At 40.3% G+C, this 16,101-nt stretch overlaps 1 protein-coding gene across 1 annotated transcript in view; it reads right to left on the reverse strand.

Annotated features, from left to right (window-relative positions):
- Positions 1-16,101, reverse strand: part of LOC147018334 (nuclear pore complex protein Nup85-like) — a 65,749-nt gene that overhangs the window by 41,692 nt on the left and 7,956 nt on the right. Inside the window, exons 3-5 of the mRNA XM_085897890.1 lie at positions 11,694-11,781; positions 7,978-8,122; positions 7,741-7,811 (exon numbers count right to left, since the gene is read on the reverse strand). Coding sequence (XP_085754016.1) covers positions 7,741-7,811; positions 7,978-8,122; positions 11,694-11,781 — 304 coding nt within the window. The remainder of the gene's footprint in view (positions 1-7,740; positions 7,812-7,977; positions 8,123-11,693; positions 11,782-16,101) is intronic.

A 16,101-nucleotide genomic window follows, 5' to 3' on the forward strand; every position in this document is an offset into this window, starting at 1 on the left:
GGGCGCAAACAGCACGATATCGTTGAGTAAGGCCGCAAACAGCACGATATCGTTGAGTAAGGCCGCAAACAGCACGATATCGTTGAGTAAGGCCGCAAACAGCACGATATCGTTGAGTAAGGCCGCAAACAGCACGATATCGTTGAGCAAGGCCGTAAACAGCACCATATCGTTGAGCAAGGCCGCAAACAGCACGATATCGTTGGGCAAGGGCGCAAACAGCACGATATCGTTGAGCAAGGGCGCAAACAGCACGATATCGTTGAGCAAGGGCGCAAACAGCACGATATCGTTGAGTAAGGCCACAAACAGCAAACCATCATACACCAGCTCCACAAATTATCCAAAGTGGGCAGCTTTAGTTTGTACTGGAATGGAAGTGCCATCACATCTCCTTTACTTCTCAAGCATTACTGCATTCATTTCTTCTCTCACATAGCTGGTTATTAATGGTGGATAAAATGGGAGGTGACCCAAAGGGTGATCACACAAACAGCTATTACTTATAACTACCACAAGCGAGTGAGTATTATCCATGATGCCACAAGCTCAATGATTCATGTGTCTGGGAATGCAAAACTCCCAAAGTAAACTTTGAACAATTCTGCAGTTCCCAATAACAAGCTACTAATGCAGCTGCAGACTTTACGAGGTACCTTAATTATTTGAGACTCTAAGAACAGATTTATTGATATACGCATTGTTACTGATTTGTAAATACAGTAAACCCTTGCCGTCCACAAGGGTTACGTTCCTCTAAACTTCTGCGAATGGCGAACAGTTTATAACATACAAATCAGAGATACATTCCAGCCTCCCAAATAAATAATTTTAAAAAGACGTTTAATTGAAGAATAAAAACAATTGAGTAAAATAAGATAAAATAAGTAACATTTACCATCAATAAGAAGGTTTTTCTACTTGGAGTACTGTAGGTGGGTTGCCACGGTCAGTTCTGCTTGAACATAGTGTTGATGCAAATTTCCCCAAAATTTGCATAATGGTTTGAGGGTGATAAAAATAATAATAATAATAATAATAATAAAATGTTGCCAATTAAACTTGATTGATAATTAAACTTGATTTAAAAGTAAATGTATTGTTGCAACCCTTCAATGGAAAATGTTTTCAAATACGATATGATTATTACATATATGTGCTTGAGCACGTATATTTTAAAAACATATATTTGCATTTTAAATGACTTTATATCTCTTTCCTGTGTTGGAAGATGATCAATCTGCCAAGTAAAGTGGCCATGTTCCCCAAAACAGATTGGCCTTTCAAATAATCTTTAATCATTATTCACTATAATAGAATCGTCTATTATTTGATTTTATTCTGCTTATTAAGGGATTCTCATATACAAACAATTATATTGGTGTCTGAAAGTCTGGTTGGAAGCACCATTCTTGCTTCAATGGAATGTTTGCTTAAGGAGATATCCAGATGTCTTTTAACACTCTTGTCAGCTTCAAATTATAAATCTTTCCTAAGCCTTTTCAATGCGGGCTGACTTTCTGACCTCCGGACCAAGGAGCCATGTGTGATCCACCCTAGCACCCAAAGGGTTGCAGTCTTGACGTCATTCTGTTCCGAGGATGATCAAAACATCGGTGGATGATCTCACCCCCTCTTATCCCTGAATATTATATTAAAATTCCTATCAACCTTCAGGTCATAAATATTCCTTATCCCTTCAAAATTAAGCTGACCTCCAGATGGCTGCTGCCACAAAGCTGTGAATGATCTCTCCCTTGAACCCTCACATGTCAGTTGTGGCATCAGCATGTCTGGAGGGTAAACAGACCTTGCCTCACTGAATACTATATAAGAATTAAATATTTCTCTGTACTTTAGAATCATAGGAAAATTGTGTTGCTTATTGAAGCGCCTCTGAAATTCTCCATACCGATGTGTTTGTGTTTGTTTGTATTTGTTGATGTTTTTTTTTAAATAAATGACTCAAATGTACAGGAGGAACTGAGAATTTCTTCAACAATAGCCATGGCATGGAGGTAGCCAATCGATCTCCCAGGAGTGACCCACAAATCCCTCACATCTATTATGTTGTGCTCTTGTCTTTGTGAAGCCAGGACCATGTAGTCTTCCTTAATGTGTTTCGTTGTGTGTTGCGGCCTGGCAGAGGTTGCAGGTGTCGTCAGTGGAATCTCCGATAATGGCTGATGAACTTATAGGTGGAGATGGTAGAAATTAGTGGGAGGTGGTTGGGGTGCCAGTGGAGGTTGATGACATGGTGGCAGTGGGGGTAGATGGTTCCTTGAAGAATGAAGGTAATTTTTTTTACTGTTTTTCTTTGCTTTTAAGGGTTTTATGGATTTCGTAATAGGCTGATGTGGAAGAAAAATAATTATACTCCTGTATTGGTTCACGAGTCAGTAAGTGACCACTATATTCGTTATTGGTGTGTGTCTGTGTCTGTCTGTCCCGAGCATAGCTCCGTGGGTTTTGATCCGATCTTGATAAAATTTTGGTGGGAGGTTTATATCATGATCAAGTTGTGTTTTCCTGAGAATGGGCGTGGTGCGCCCATTATGGGTGGAGCCACGCCCAAAAAAACATGTGTTTTTAGGGGGTAGCCGATTTCAAGTTACATCTTGTCCGAGGGGGTTTGTCGAATCTGGCAGGAGTTTCAGTATTTGGTTAGCCCAATGGCACCTGCATAGCCCCACAGAGCTCGATTTTTCATTTTCATCCCAAGGTCAAGGTCACGAACTTAGAAAATTGCAAATTTTGACATAAAAATCCATCTTCTCCGAGGGGATTTGTCGAATGTGGCAGGGGTTTAGGTATTTGGTTCGCCCAATGGTACCTGCATAGCCCCACGGAGCTCGATTTTTCATTTTCGTCCCAAGGTCAAGGTCACAAGGTCACGAACTTAAAAAATTGCGAAATTTGACATAAAAATCATACGACCGCCCAAACTTTGAGAGCAAGGATGACAATATTTTTTATGCATAATCTTGAGGTCATTCCCCACCTAAAGTCTTGAAACCATTTTGCTCTATCTCGAAAACCTACCCGTGGCACCCCCTTCAAGTTTGTTTTTACGCTGATTTCAAAGGATGGATAATCAGAGGAGTGGGAAATGCCATATAGCCTATATGACGTTATATTGTTCCTGGAATGTTCAAGAGGAAGTTTTGCACCAAAGGTGATAATCCTTGACCTTTAAAATTCACAAAGGTCAAATTTTCAAAGTTGTGGGAATAAAACCGGGTTTTCGACCTTCTTTGACGAACTAACTCCAATAAGCTATAGCACGTATCCTGTTTCCATATTTTAATGTCCACAACATTGTTTTGTGACCTTTAAAGGTTATGCAAAGGTCAAATTTTGAAAGTTGTTGAACGAAACCGGGTTTTCGACATTTTGCAGCTAATTAATGTCCACAACATTGTTTTGTGACCTTTAAAGGTGATGCAAAAGTCAAATTTTGAAAGTTGTTGAACGAAACTGGGTTTTCGACATTTTGCAGCTCATAACCTGTCACTCGTACCACATCATGTTGATCATTTTTATAACTTGGTCAAAAATTATCACATTGTCTCATCCTTGACATCTGAAACAATGTACATCGTCAAATACCGCTCATGAACCATTGTCGTCTTCAGACTTGTTCTCAATTAAATTCACTTGTTCCTGGTACTTTTAATTTTTGTACTATCGTCAAATTGGCTGTCAGTAACGTTTCCCTTTTCTCGACAGTCTTTTGACCTACATATTGATGAATGAATATCTTAATTTGAAAAAGGTCTTGCTCGCTGTGTAGAAACAGGCTGACCTGGTTGATAACACTGCAAACTTTCGCCTTGTGCCTATCAGCTCATCCCATAGTTGAATTGCCAAATGTCTCACCCTCCCATTTTATGGATATCAAATTAGTATGAGGAATCACTTCAGGTTTCTAGTTAGTGAAGTTCATTTGAATGCTTCAGTAAATCATCGAATGTTCTTCCTCTGTATATTCGAAATTAAAGATTCTCTTTTGTATGCCGATCCATCGTGTGGAAATATTTATTTTCCACCACACTGATAATTATTGCTGATCTATGCCTCTACCAAAAGCAATGCTCCTTTCCATGTTGGTGTCAATCTGAATGGCCTTTTGCTTCAAATCTTCTCCAATTTTTAGAAGTTCTGAAATGATTTTGGCTGTCATTTGTGGCTTCTTTGGCTGATCCTCCCCTTCTTCTTCACTTTCCCATGATCGAGTTAATTCATCCAATTCTTCTGTTATCAATTCCTCCCCGTGGGACTCAATCAGCTACTCAACTTATTCCGCAGCAACGTCTTCAAATACTTATGCTCCTCGATGTTTGGCCAAATCAACAATCCTCTGCACTTCACCCTCTACAGTAGGAAAGCCATGGAAGTCATCAACTTCCTCAGGCCACACTCAATGTTGGCATTCAATGTTGAGTCTCTAGCTTCATCCCAAGAGTCCTTTATGTTGTCAATGGTTGTTAAGATGTCAAATTTCTTCTAGCATTCCCTGACATTGGTTTTGGGGTCATTTTCCACTATGTGAACTATGTGATCAAAGCTCCTCCTGGTGTAGTATGTTTTTAATGTTGCTCAGACACCGTGATCCATGGATTGGATAATTGATGTCGTGTTTGGGGTGGGGGAGGGGAGAAAGAGGACTACAATATCAGGGTGTCTCAGCCAAAGTTACAGGGTTAACTGAAGCATTATGCACAAGAAGTAGCACTATAAAAGAGAAATTTAAGTCATTCAGATAATTTCTGACTTTGTGTACAAAGTTTTCAAACCAATCTTCAAACAGTTTGGCCGTCACCCAGGCATTTTTGTTAGATCTCCAAACCACGGGCAGACAAGATTTATTTTTCCCTTTCAATTCACGGGGATTTTCGGACTTGTAAACATGCATTAGCTTGCACTTACAGCCTGCCACATTGCCACACAATAGAAGGGTTAACCTGTCTTTCACAGCCTTGAAGCCAGGAGCATTTTTTTTCATCTTTTGAGATAAAAGTCCTTTTGGGCATCTTCTTCCAGAAGAGCCCAATCTCATCAGCATTGAAAACCTGTTGCAGCAGGTCGCCCTTCTCTTCTACAAGTGCGTTCAACTTGCCAGGAAATGCAGCTACTTCATGATTAGCTAATGGCGACTCACTCATAATCTTCAGATTATGCAGATTAAAACGTTCAAACCAACCACTGCTTGGTGTAAATCCACTGCTGTCTTGAGCTGCTTCTTCATCACCCCTGCTTCTTGTTTCAAGTCGTTATAAATTGTGAGGGCCTTATGTCGAGTGTGAGGGCCACCAGGAAGCATGTCTCTTTTTTTAATGTTCATCTTCCAACCATACGTTCAATAGTTTTTCCATTTTTTCAATGTATGGATCTCTGCGACTTCATGATGCTACTTTAAAGGCAATATTCCCACCAGAACTGACACTAGCCCTAATTTGGTTTCATTAACGAATGTCATGAATAGTGGACTCAATGACGTTGTTATCTTTTGCCAACACAGTAACACATGCACCACTCAATTTGATCAAATATTTTCACTTTTTCCACTGATGTCATCACTTTCTTCACTTTTATTATTCTGCTCTTCAGCAGATCTCCCGTCCAAAGGCAGAACCTCGTAACTCACTGCTAATTGATTTTGAGAAAACAAAGAAAAACTGCTTTTATATATATTAAAGCCGTATCCATTCGAGAAGATTTGATTATTCCTTTACAGATGTTAGAACGCTGCCATTTCGATGTTATGTGACTAAAGAGTGGCATCAGATTGGTCCATTGAGATATTAGGTTTTTTTGTGGTATTTAACGAATCCTGTAGAAGTTGCTAGGTCCTGCCATGAGTGTACAAGCTTACGTAGGGAACAAATTACAATAACTTGTACACGAACATGAAGCCTATAACCTAGTAACTCCAAAATTAGTATTAGCTCAGGTTTGATCAAAAAATGAGTTACTAGGTTTTGCCTTTGGACGGGAGAGATGCACCACTTAATGGACGTTTTGGACCCACGATTAAATAAACAACCGCCAAGCAGCCACAAGCCAATGATGCGGCAGTGCAGCAGCACATGCTGGAAGATGCAGAATGTAAATTTTCAGTTATATTTTCCAGCGACACAGCGCAATTATAATGCAACACGTAATGTGAAATGAAGGAAAATATTGGTGTCGAAGCATTGAAAGTGTTAAGAAAAAAACAAAAAAAAACATGAAAACCCAAGGAGTTTGAGGTGGGAGGAGTTCATTTTTTAACCTCCGCCATCGAAGATTGACAGAGGTTACTGTTTTCACCCCTGTCTGTTTGTTTGTTTGTGAACAGTATTATAGAAAATCTCCTGGACGGATTTTGACGAAACTTGGTGGGGGGATTAGGTATGGTCCAAGGATCATGCCATTAGATTTTGGACTTGGTCCAAAGTCCAATATGGCCGCTATGGCGGCCATTTTGAAAAATATTTTAATTTTTTTTTGCATTTCTACATGTTTTAAGTGATTTCCAAACACCAAAAAAAAATTTATTAGAGAAAAAAAAAATTTGCAACTTTTTTCCAAAAAAAATTTTGATTTTATTTTTTGGGCATTTCTACATGCGCATCGATCTAGTTTATTTTATTCAATCATGGTTCAGTAGAGTCTGATACATTTTGACCTACAATGAATAGGATATCAGGTTCACTTAAGTGACCCAGCAGTATTGGCGGCGGAGGTTTTGCACTCTACCGAGTGCTCCCCCTCTAGTTTTCCACTGATATGCAGGATTATCGGCATGGACGGAGAGAAAGGGTGTCTAAAAGGTAAGCGCAGATACACAAAATCGCGGACGGCGAACACGTGGACGGCGAGGGTTGACTGTATACAACATGCAGCAAGAAAGGGTGAAGCAACAACGTTAAGAATGCATCATTTGCTGTATTTTGTACACTGGAAACACTAATTCTATCAATGTATGCCCTGTATTACACAGAGGGCTGTGTGGGGAGAGGGGTTGCATGAGTGTTTCCACTTCCTCCTCCAGTATATTGCATTCTAAACTAGAAGGGCACTCGGTGGAGCGCATAGCTCCGCCACGCAATGCCTGATCCACAAGAACATATCAGGCCCATTATATTTTTGAAATATAATGCTGAATATCGTTTTTGTCCCCATCTCTTAATGGTGAAGAATCACTTTAAAAATTAAATAAATCTCGTATCTAGATCTAGTGCCAAAAATCGAATAATTTCATCCTTGTCAAACACCCAAACCTGTATCAAGTTTCATCCAAATCCGCTCACAACCTTTTGAGATATCGTGACGTACATCAATTTATCCCCATCTCTCAATAGTGAGGAATCACTTAAAAAACCATTATTGTTTCTGGATTCAGATATTCACCAAAATTGAATCAATTCTTACACCCAATATGTCCATCATACACCCAATATGTCCATCAAGTAACGTCCAAATCCATCAACAACTTTTTGAGATATTGTGCTATCTCGTTTTTGGCCCGATCTCTCAATGGTGAAGAATCACCTAAAAAATTTGAGTAGCCGGATCCAGATCTTCACCAAAATTTAATCAGTTCATCATTGCCAAACATCCAACTTCTCCACCAAATTTAATCCGAATCCATGCACAACTTTTTGAGATATCCTGCACACAAACAAGCAGACAGAGACAGACATAAAAACATCACCGCCTTACACCTTTGGTGGTGGAGGTAATGATAATACATACACAAAACATTCTGAATTTCTTCCATGCAGCCCCTCATCACTGAACGATAATTCCTGCTGAAGGCAACCAACCTGGGAGGGAGGGGGTGGGGGATGACAATGGTACAAGAGTGGAGGGAAATAGAGAAATTCACTTTAAGCTACAAAATATTCATGCTAAAAATTATAAATGAATGTACAAAAAAAAAATGTAAGAAAAAGAAAATCTTTAAAAATACAAAGATGTATGGATATATACGTTGCTCTGTGAGTTTTGTCTTGCAAGACTTCTTTCTGCAATGACACAAAGATGGCATGCAGCTCACTGTACAAGCTGCGCAGCATTGGCAGACTTGTACCTCTTTCTCTTTCACACTCCACAATAGAGGCAACACCAGGTTCACCTGCCCAGAGAATGCAGACACCTTGAAAAATAGTGCATGAAAATAAGAAAGAAAAATGTATGAAAAATAGAAAATAGAATTAGCTACAGAATGCGTCAATGGATACATTTCCACCCAAGTTAGATGTCAACCGACTGCTAAGTTTGATCTCAATTAAAGCTCAGATGAAAAATTAAAGGTCACATAAGAGAGAGACGAGACAGAGAGACAGAGAGACAGAGAGACAGAGAGACAGAGAGACAGAGAGACAGAGAGACAGAGAGACAGAGAGACCAGATTCTTCCAACTCGAATTATGGTCTGCAAAATAAATTTCAAAGGGCACATGACCTTTGACTTTGAGAACCCAAAATCTAATCAGTTCATCTTTTAATTACAGTCCATACTTGTACCAAGTTTGGTTGGAATCCCTGCAGTGGTTCACACGTTACCATGAACCCTTTGATGCAGGGATGGGGCCTCTAAGGCCTGGCAATGTTTTTGTTTTGCTACAACTATGTTGTATAATTTTTTTTTTTGCATGAGCTTCATTCTATGATCCTATGACTTACAAATAATTCTGTGGCATCAATATAAAAAGATTTCATTCAGGTTCAAGGGAAAATTTTCATTCATAACATATTACACATCCCTTCTTTTCCAATCCTTGTGGTCTTAGTTGCAAGGAGCACAGCCATGTTGTGTGCAACAACTGCCTCCGATAAAATACTTATTTGGTCATTATTTGGTCATCATTTTGTATCATTTGTTTTGTGCCAATAAAAGTCATTGAAATGCATCATCTTAGATTTCTTGGGAATTTTTATAACCTTGAAAAAATACAGACATCATGCATATATACATCTCTTCAAAATACAAGGATCAATGAATCACTCTTTCTTTTGAGCAAATACTCCCCCATTAGCCTCAACTTTGTACAAACAGTAAAAGAATAATAATAAAACAAAGAAAATGCCCAGGCCGCCCAGGCCCCAGGACTGCATTGGTGTAGGGTTTTTGACAATGTTGTCAATATATATATATATATATATATATATATATATATATATATATATATATATTGTTATGGCTGTGGAAATTCGTATTACACCATAAAGGACCCTCAGGTGAGATATCTTCATAGGTACATGTGTAGTTAGCCCAAACCCGTTGTATAGAGGGAATTTATGTGATCCATCCGGGCTGTGACGCTTTGAGTTAGTCGTTTTTCTTTTTCTATCTTTTATTTCAAACACACAATATTTCAACAACCACACCATCCCCATCACAGCGCCAACCACACTGCAACCACACCACCTCCACCATCTACGCTACTACATCTTTGCCACTACGTCCGCTTCCGACCGGCAAACAAAGGCGCCAAGGAGGGAACTGCGAGGATGCGCAGGTTTCCCAGCCTGTTCCTTCCGTTTGACTTCCCCGCACTTTGGAGTGGAGGAGGGGTGATGCAGGTCAAAGGTCAGAGGTCATGTAAAGGAGGGGCCTCTTTTTGGGGGAATAATTCTCTGGCCCCGAGCCAAAAAATGACTCCCCCGGCCCCCGGACGGAGCGGGGTGGAAGGAAAGCGTGAGGGAACGCCCTTTTCGGGAACCCTCTCGAAGGAATGTGGAGCTGAAAACGGGGCGGGGCGAAGGGCGGAGCCCCGCGCGATAAAAGACGGACACGGGCGGGCGCTAGGGCTTCCTCTTCCGCCTTTTCCTCTTTGTCTTGGCTGGTGGTCTGGTTGGTCTTCGGTTGGTTTTTGTGGAGAGTCTGGTTTTCGAGGGAAGAGGTCCTGCGCCCGCGCCTTGGCGAGCGGCCCTGTCACGAAGGCACGGACGGGAGACGCGGCAGCGCCCGTTGCGAGGTGGACCTGCGCATCTGGACGGGAAGTGCTGGAGAGGGTTCGCTGGCCGCGAGAGAGGTCGGGGCCAGGCGCGACCACGCTGACGGTCGCGGGAGAGGGACTCACCAGCCGTAAAAGGGAAGTCGCGACTTCTTTCTTTCTTTTCCTTCCTTTGCTTTTTGTATAAATGACTGTGGGAGGCGCCTGTCCGACAAGTAGAACTGTTTAAGTGTTGCCGTGTGTACGTGTATTCAGTTGTAGCTCTGCATCGTTTCTTTTGTTTTAATTGCTTTATGTGCATTATTGTACGACTGCAAATACGTACCTTACGTGCTTGTCTGTGTGTGCGTGTGAATAAAATGCTTGCTTGTTGAACTGTTCCCGCTCTGCTTCGTCCCTTTTCCTTTTTTATTGACCCTCCATCTTGCATCACGGAAAGGGGTTCGTTGTGGGTGCAACATCCCAGTTATTAATCGGAACCGTCAAGGCCGACGATAGCACCGCTCGGTTATCACTGTAGCACGGAACGGACCGCTTTAGCGGTTCGTGTCCGGAGTCGGCCTGTGGAGTGGTACGATCGCCCGGTCGACCATCCGCGCAGGTACTTAGGTAGATCGAATTTGGCGAGCGACCCTATCCTGCGCGGGTGGGCAATTGGCACGGTCGTGGTGGGGTTAAACCCCCACCCGTGACTAGCTCCCGGCGTTGTTCCGAGAGGGTCATGACAGAATTGTCCGTCCAGTGGGCGACATGCCGCGATTCGAGTTACGTGGCCGCCCGCACGCCGGCGGGCGCGAATTCGCAACAATATATATTATATACAATATACATATACATTCTAAATAAAAGGATAAGTGGATCAACATTTTTAAACAAATACTCCTCCACGAGCTTCAACATGATATTAAAACAAAAAAAAAGTAAAAAAAAAAACAACTTTTTTTTTCAGTTATGAAACTGAACCCCCCCCCCCCCCCCAAAAAACAACAACACATCACCTGTATGGGATTCTTACAAATATTAGGATCAATGAATCACCTTTTATGAGCAAATACACAAAGAGCATAGACTATGATTGAAAAACGACAGGAAAGAAAAAAAAAATCAAGAAAAATATATATATTAAAAAAAAAAAGATAAAAAAAATTATAAATGAGTGTGCAATTCATGGTGACATTCTGTTCGGCCACTACTTTTACAAAAATGAAATTTCCAGTGCTAGCTACCTCGCAATGTTACAAGAGGTTTTAGGTCCTTATTTGGATGGAATGCCGTTTGCACAATTGAGAAAGGTGTGGTTTCAAAAGACTTTTTTTTTCTCTGGGGACACCTAAAATCCATGGTTTATAGCACAATACTAAACAGTATAGGAGAACTGAAGGAAAACTTTTGGAAGGAATGTGCTGACATCAGTCTTTCTTTCTTAAGAAACATTCAGAGAAACATACATGCAAGAATTGTTGTATGTGTCCAAGTTAATGGAATAAATTTGAACATTTAATAAAGTAAAAGTAAAATGTGTATTTGTATGGGTCCAGACTTCCGAGACCCTGTACAGTAGTGTATCGTCGAATTACTTTAAAATGCAAGATCGATCAATTTGGAGGGAAATTAATAATTGGCAGAAGTCTTACATCTATAGAACAAAGACAAAACATCCCTCCTGTGCATGAATTATCAACATTTTTCTTCCCATTGCCTGGTAAGCCACTACAGTTGGCAAGTAAATGCATGGTCTATAAAGTACCAGAAGTGCTGTAGTTGGTGCTGTAGAGACCAAGACCTCGAAGTGTCCAATTCATCCCAAGGTGTTTACCATGCAAACCGGGAACAACCTACAAACATTAAAAAAAATCTCAGAATCCATAAAATCCATGAATGGGGATTCTCCAACAAACAAAATAACAAAATAATATTAAAACTGTGAGCAGTGATGCAGAGGCCCAAGTGTCCGTTGTCCAATACGAGACAATTTCAAACCATGTGATCCATTACATCATCGTAAACAGCATATATATTCCTGACTTGATCATATGTGCCAAGTTTCACATCAATCAGTGGCACAGTTTTGAAGAAGAAGATTTAAAAAAGGTGTTCACCTTTAATCCAATATGGTGGATTCATCTTTAAAAACCTTTTTTCACCATGGGTCATTGATCATAACATGCCAAGTATCGAATCGATAGTATCTGCAGTTTTAGAGAAGTGGAGTGATTAAAGTTTCTGTTGAAATCCAAGCTGGTTACCATGCTGATTGCAAAATTAAAATTTGGAAAAAAGGCGGCATCAATTCCCATTTGCCCTAACATTGTATGGAAAGTTTCAACTTAACCGGGGCAGCAGTTCTGGAGAAATGGCTTTTTCATTTTTGAGGTTACACCAACAAAGCAAAGTACTCCAAGATGGTGTCACCAATGACATAAATTTTCATCAATTTTGTTTTCTTTGCCATTGCTAGACCATGTGACCGATCAAAACAAAATTTCATATTCAAGTTTGTATCGTGGTGTCGATGCCATAAAAAATGGTTTGTGCTGATCGGAAATATTTGTTTTTTTACTTCAATGTGGCTGGCAAACCGCTTCACCGATGAAGTAATCTTAAAAAAAACATTTTGCACCATAGGTAGTCGATCATAACCTAACAAGAATCAAATATATAGAATTTACAGTTTTGGAGAAGAAGATTTTTGAAGTTTTTGCTTAAACCCAAGCTGGTTGCCATAGCAATTGCAAAATCAAAACTCAGAAACAATATGCATCAGTTCCCATTCACCCCTGACATTCCTGTGAAGTTTCAACTGAATCGGAGCAGTCGTGCCAACACTACAGCTTCCACAAAAATTTAGCAGAAAGAATAATAATCATGAACATACTGATAACAATAGGAAACTAAGCATTTGTATGCTTGGTCTCCTAAATAAAATACCAATAACAATAGGATACCAAGTATTTGTATGCTTGATCTCCTAATTATGAACACATGCATTTGGCATTTATATATATATATATATATATATATATATATATATATATATATATATATATATATATATATATATATATATATATATATATATATATATATATATATATATATATATATATATATATATATATATTGTCACAAATAACAGGGGTCACGTGGAACACAAAAAGCAGGTGATGTCATTGGCTATCACCTGGGGTCCTATGGGCATTTCACCATGTTGAACCAGGTTTTCATCATGTTGAATGAGCCGAGCAGTTATAGGTTGGGTTGGAAAAGGGTAATGGGGGTACAGGGTTCCCACTTATTTTGAGCTGTCTTTTTTAAGGACTTAAGGGTTAAAATAACCCCTTTTTAAGGACCACATCCTAGAAATTCAAGAGGTAAATTGAGGGTAAATAGAAATTCCAATAAAATATCATTTTTAGCCGCGTCTCGCATAGCTCTAAGAGAGCTCGGCGTTCTTCTTCTTCTTCTTCTTCTTCTTCTTCTTCTTCTTCTTCTTATTATTATTATTATTATTATTATTATTATTATTATTATTATTATTATTAAGACAAAACCTTTAGGACTCTGCTCTTTTATATACAGGATCCGATCTCCTTAAATACTAAACACCTGCACACATCCTCGCATTGAGGGTGCCTTTTGAGAGCATCTATCATCAACTTTTAAATATATTCGGACATTTGCTTTAAAGTTTCGAAAAGTTCACGTTACTATTTAAAGATTATTCCATTTAATGTATTGTAATTTCGTAAATACACTATTTATTTCGTAAATACATAAATACACTATGACGGGTCTCGCTATTGGCTTAATCGAGGCACGTGATGAAATATCGGACGTTGTTTTTTCTTCTCCTTCTTCTTCTTCTTCTTCTTCTTCTTCTTCTTCTTCTTCTGGTGAAGACAAAACCTTTAGGACGCGGCTCTTGGACACATCTGTCCTTGTTTAGAATACTAGTGCGAGGAAAATGAAACACCCTTCACCAAATAACAGGAAAACCTGATTTTTATTGACTTTTGAACATTTTCCTGAAATTTAAGGACATTTAAGTATTTAAATTGTACAACTCAGAAATGTTGGACTTTTATGGGTTTTAAGGACCCATACGAACCAATAAACATAACGTAAGGGGTAATAAAAGTACGAACGTAAGGGGTAATAAAAATCTTGGGTCAGAATTGGGGATGACAAAATATGGTAGTGCAATACTTGCCTGAAGCCCTGGAGGGAAGGGCGAGACATAAAAGACTCAGGAAGATGGTTCCCGAGACAGGAGAATCAAAGAATACAAGAGTTAAGTTGTGCAGACAGCCTGGATTTTAGCCAAGGAGGGGTTACTTGAAGAATGCATGCATCCTGGAGTTTCTGGGGAGGGTCAGAGGACTGAGCAAGCAGAGGCAGTAATATTGGAGAACAGATGGTGTTAAAAAAAAAAAAACCCACCAAACTGTCTGCAATGTGTGAGCAAAGGACCTTGTGGTTGAGCCTCATCATGAGAGATACCAATAATTTTGAGAGACAAACAGACAGACAGACAGACAGAGAGAGAGAAATAAAGAAAGACAGACAGACAGACAGACAGAGAGAGAGAGACAGAGAGAGAAAGACAGACAGAGAGAGAGAGAGAGAAAGACAGACAGACAGACAGACAGAGAGAAAGACAGACAGACAGACAGACAGAGAGAAAGACAGACAGAGAGAGAGAAAGACAGACAGAGAGAGAGAGGGAGAGAGAAAGACAGACAGAGAGAGAAAGACAGACAGAGAGAGAGAGGGAGAGAGAAAGACAGACAGAGAGAGAAAGACAGACAGAGAGAGAGAGAGAAAGACAGAAAGACAGAAAGACAGACAGAGAGAGAGAAAGACAGACAGACAGACAGAGAGAGAGAAAGACAGACAGACAGACAGAGAGAGAGAAAGAAAGAAAGACAGACAGAGAGAAAGACAGACAGACAGAGAGAGAGAGAGAGAGAGACAGAGAGAGAAAGACAGACAGACAGAGAGAGAGAGAAAGACAGACAGAGAGAGAGAAAGACAGACAGACAGAGAGAGAGAGAAAGACAGACAGAGAGAGAGAAAGACAGACAGAGAGAGAGAAAGACAGACAGAGAGAGAGAGAGAGAGAGAGAGAGAGAGAGAGAGAGAGAGACAGACAGACAGACAGACAGACAGACAGACAGACAGACACACAGACAGACAGACAGAGAGACAGTGAGAGAGAGAGAGAAAGAAAGAGAGAAAGAGAGAGAGAGAGAGATAGAGAGACCGAGAGAGAGAGAGAGAGAGAGAGAAAGACAGACAGAGAGAGAGAGAGAGAAAGACAGAGAGAGAGAGAGAAAAACAGACAGAGAGAGAGAAAGACAGACAGACAGACAGAGAGAGAGAGAGAGAGAGAGAGAGAGAAAGACAGAGAGAGAGAGAAAACAGACAGAGAGAGAAAAGACAGACAGACAGACAGAGAGAGAGAGAGAAAGACAGAGAGAGAGAGAAAAACAGACAGAGAGAGAGATAAAGACAGACAGACAGACAGAGAGAGAGAGAGAGAAAGACAGAGAGAGAGAGAAAGACAGAGAGAGAGAGAGAAAGACAGAAAGACAGAGACAGAGAAAGACAGAGAGAGAGAGAGAGAGAGAAAAAGACAGAGAGAGAGAGAGAGAGAAAAAGACAGAGAGAGAGAGAGAGAAAAAGACAGAGAGAGAGAGAGAAAAAGACAGAAAGAGAGAGACAGAAAAAGACAGAGAGAGAGAGAAAAAGACAGAGAGAGAGAGAAAAAGACAGAGAGAGAGAGAGAGAGAAAGACAGAGAGAGACACAGAGAGAGACACAGAGAGAGAGAGAGAGAGAGAAAGACAGAGAGAGAGAGAGAGAGAGAGAGAGAGAGAGAGAGAAAGACAGAGAGAGAGGGAGAAAGACAGACAGAGAGAGAGAGAGAGAGAGAGAGAGAGAGAGAGACAGACAGAGAGAGAGACAGACAGAGAGAGAGAGAGACAGACAGACAGACAGAGAGAGAGAGAGAGACAGACAGACAGAGAGAGAGACAGACAGACAGAGAGAGAGAGAGAGAGAGAGAGAGAGAGAGAGAGAGAGAGAGAGACAGAGACAGAGAGAGAGAGAGAGAGAGAGAGAGAGAGAGAGAGAGAGACAGACAGAGAGAGAGAG

Source organism: Eptatretus burgeri, chromosome 10 (genome assembly GCF_056783735.1).
Source record: "Eptatretus burgeri isolate ZD-2024b chromosome 10, Ebu_testis_v1, whole genome shotgun sequence".
NCBI lineage: Eukaryota > Metazoa > Chordata > Myxini > Myxiniformes > Myxinidae > Eptatretus > Eptatretus burgeri.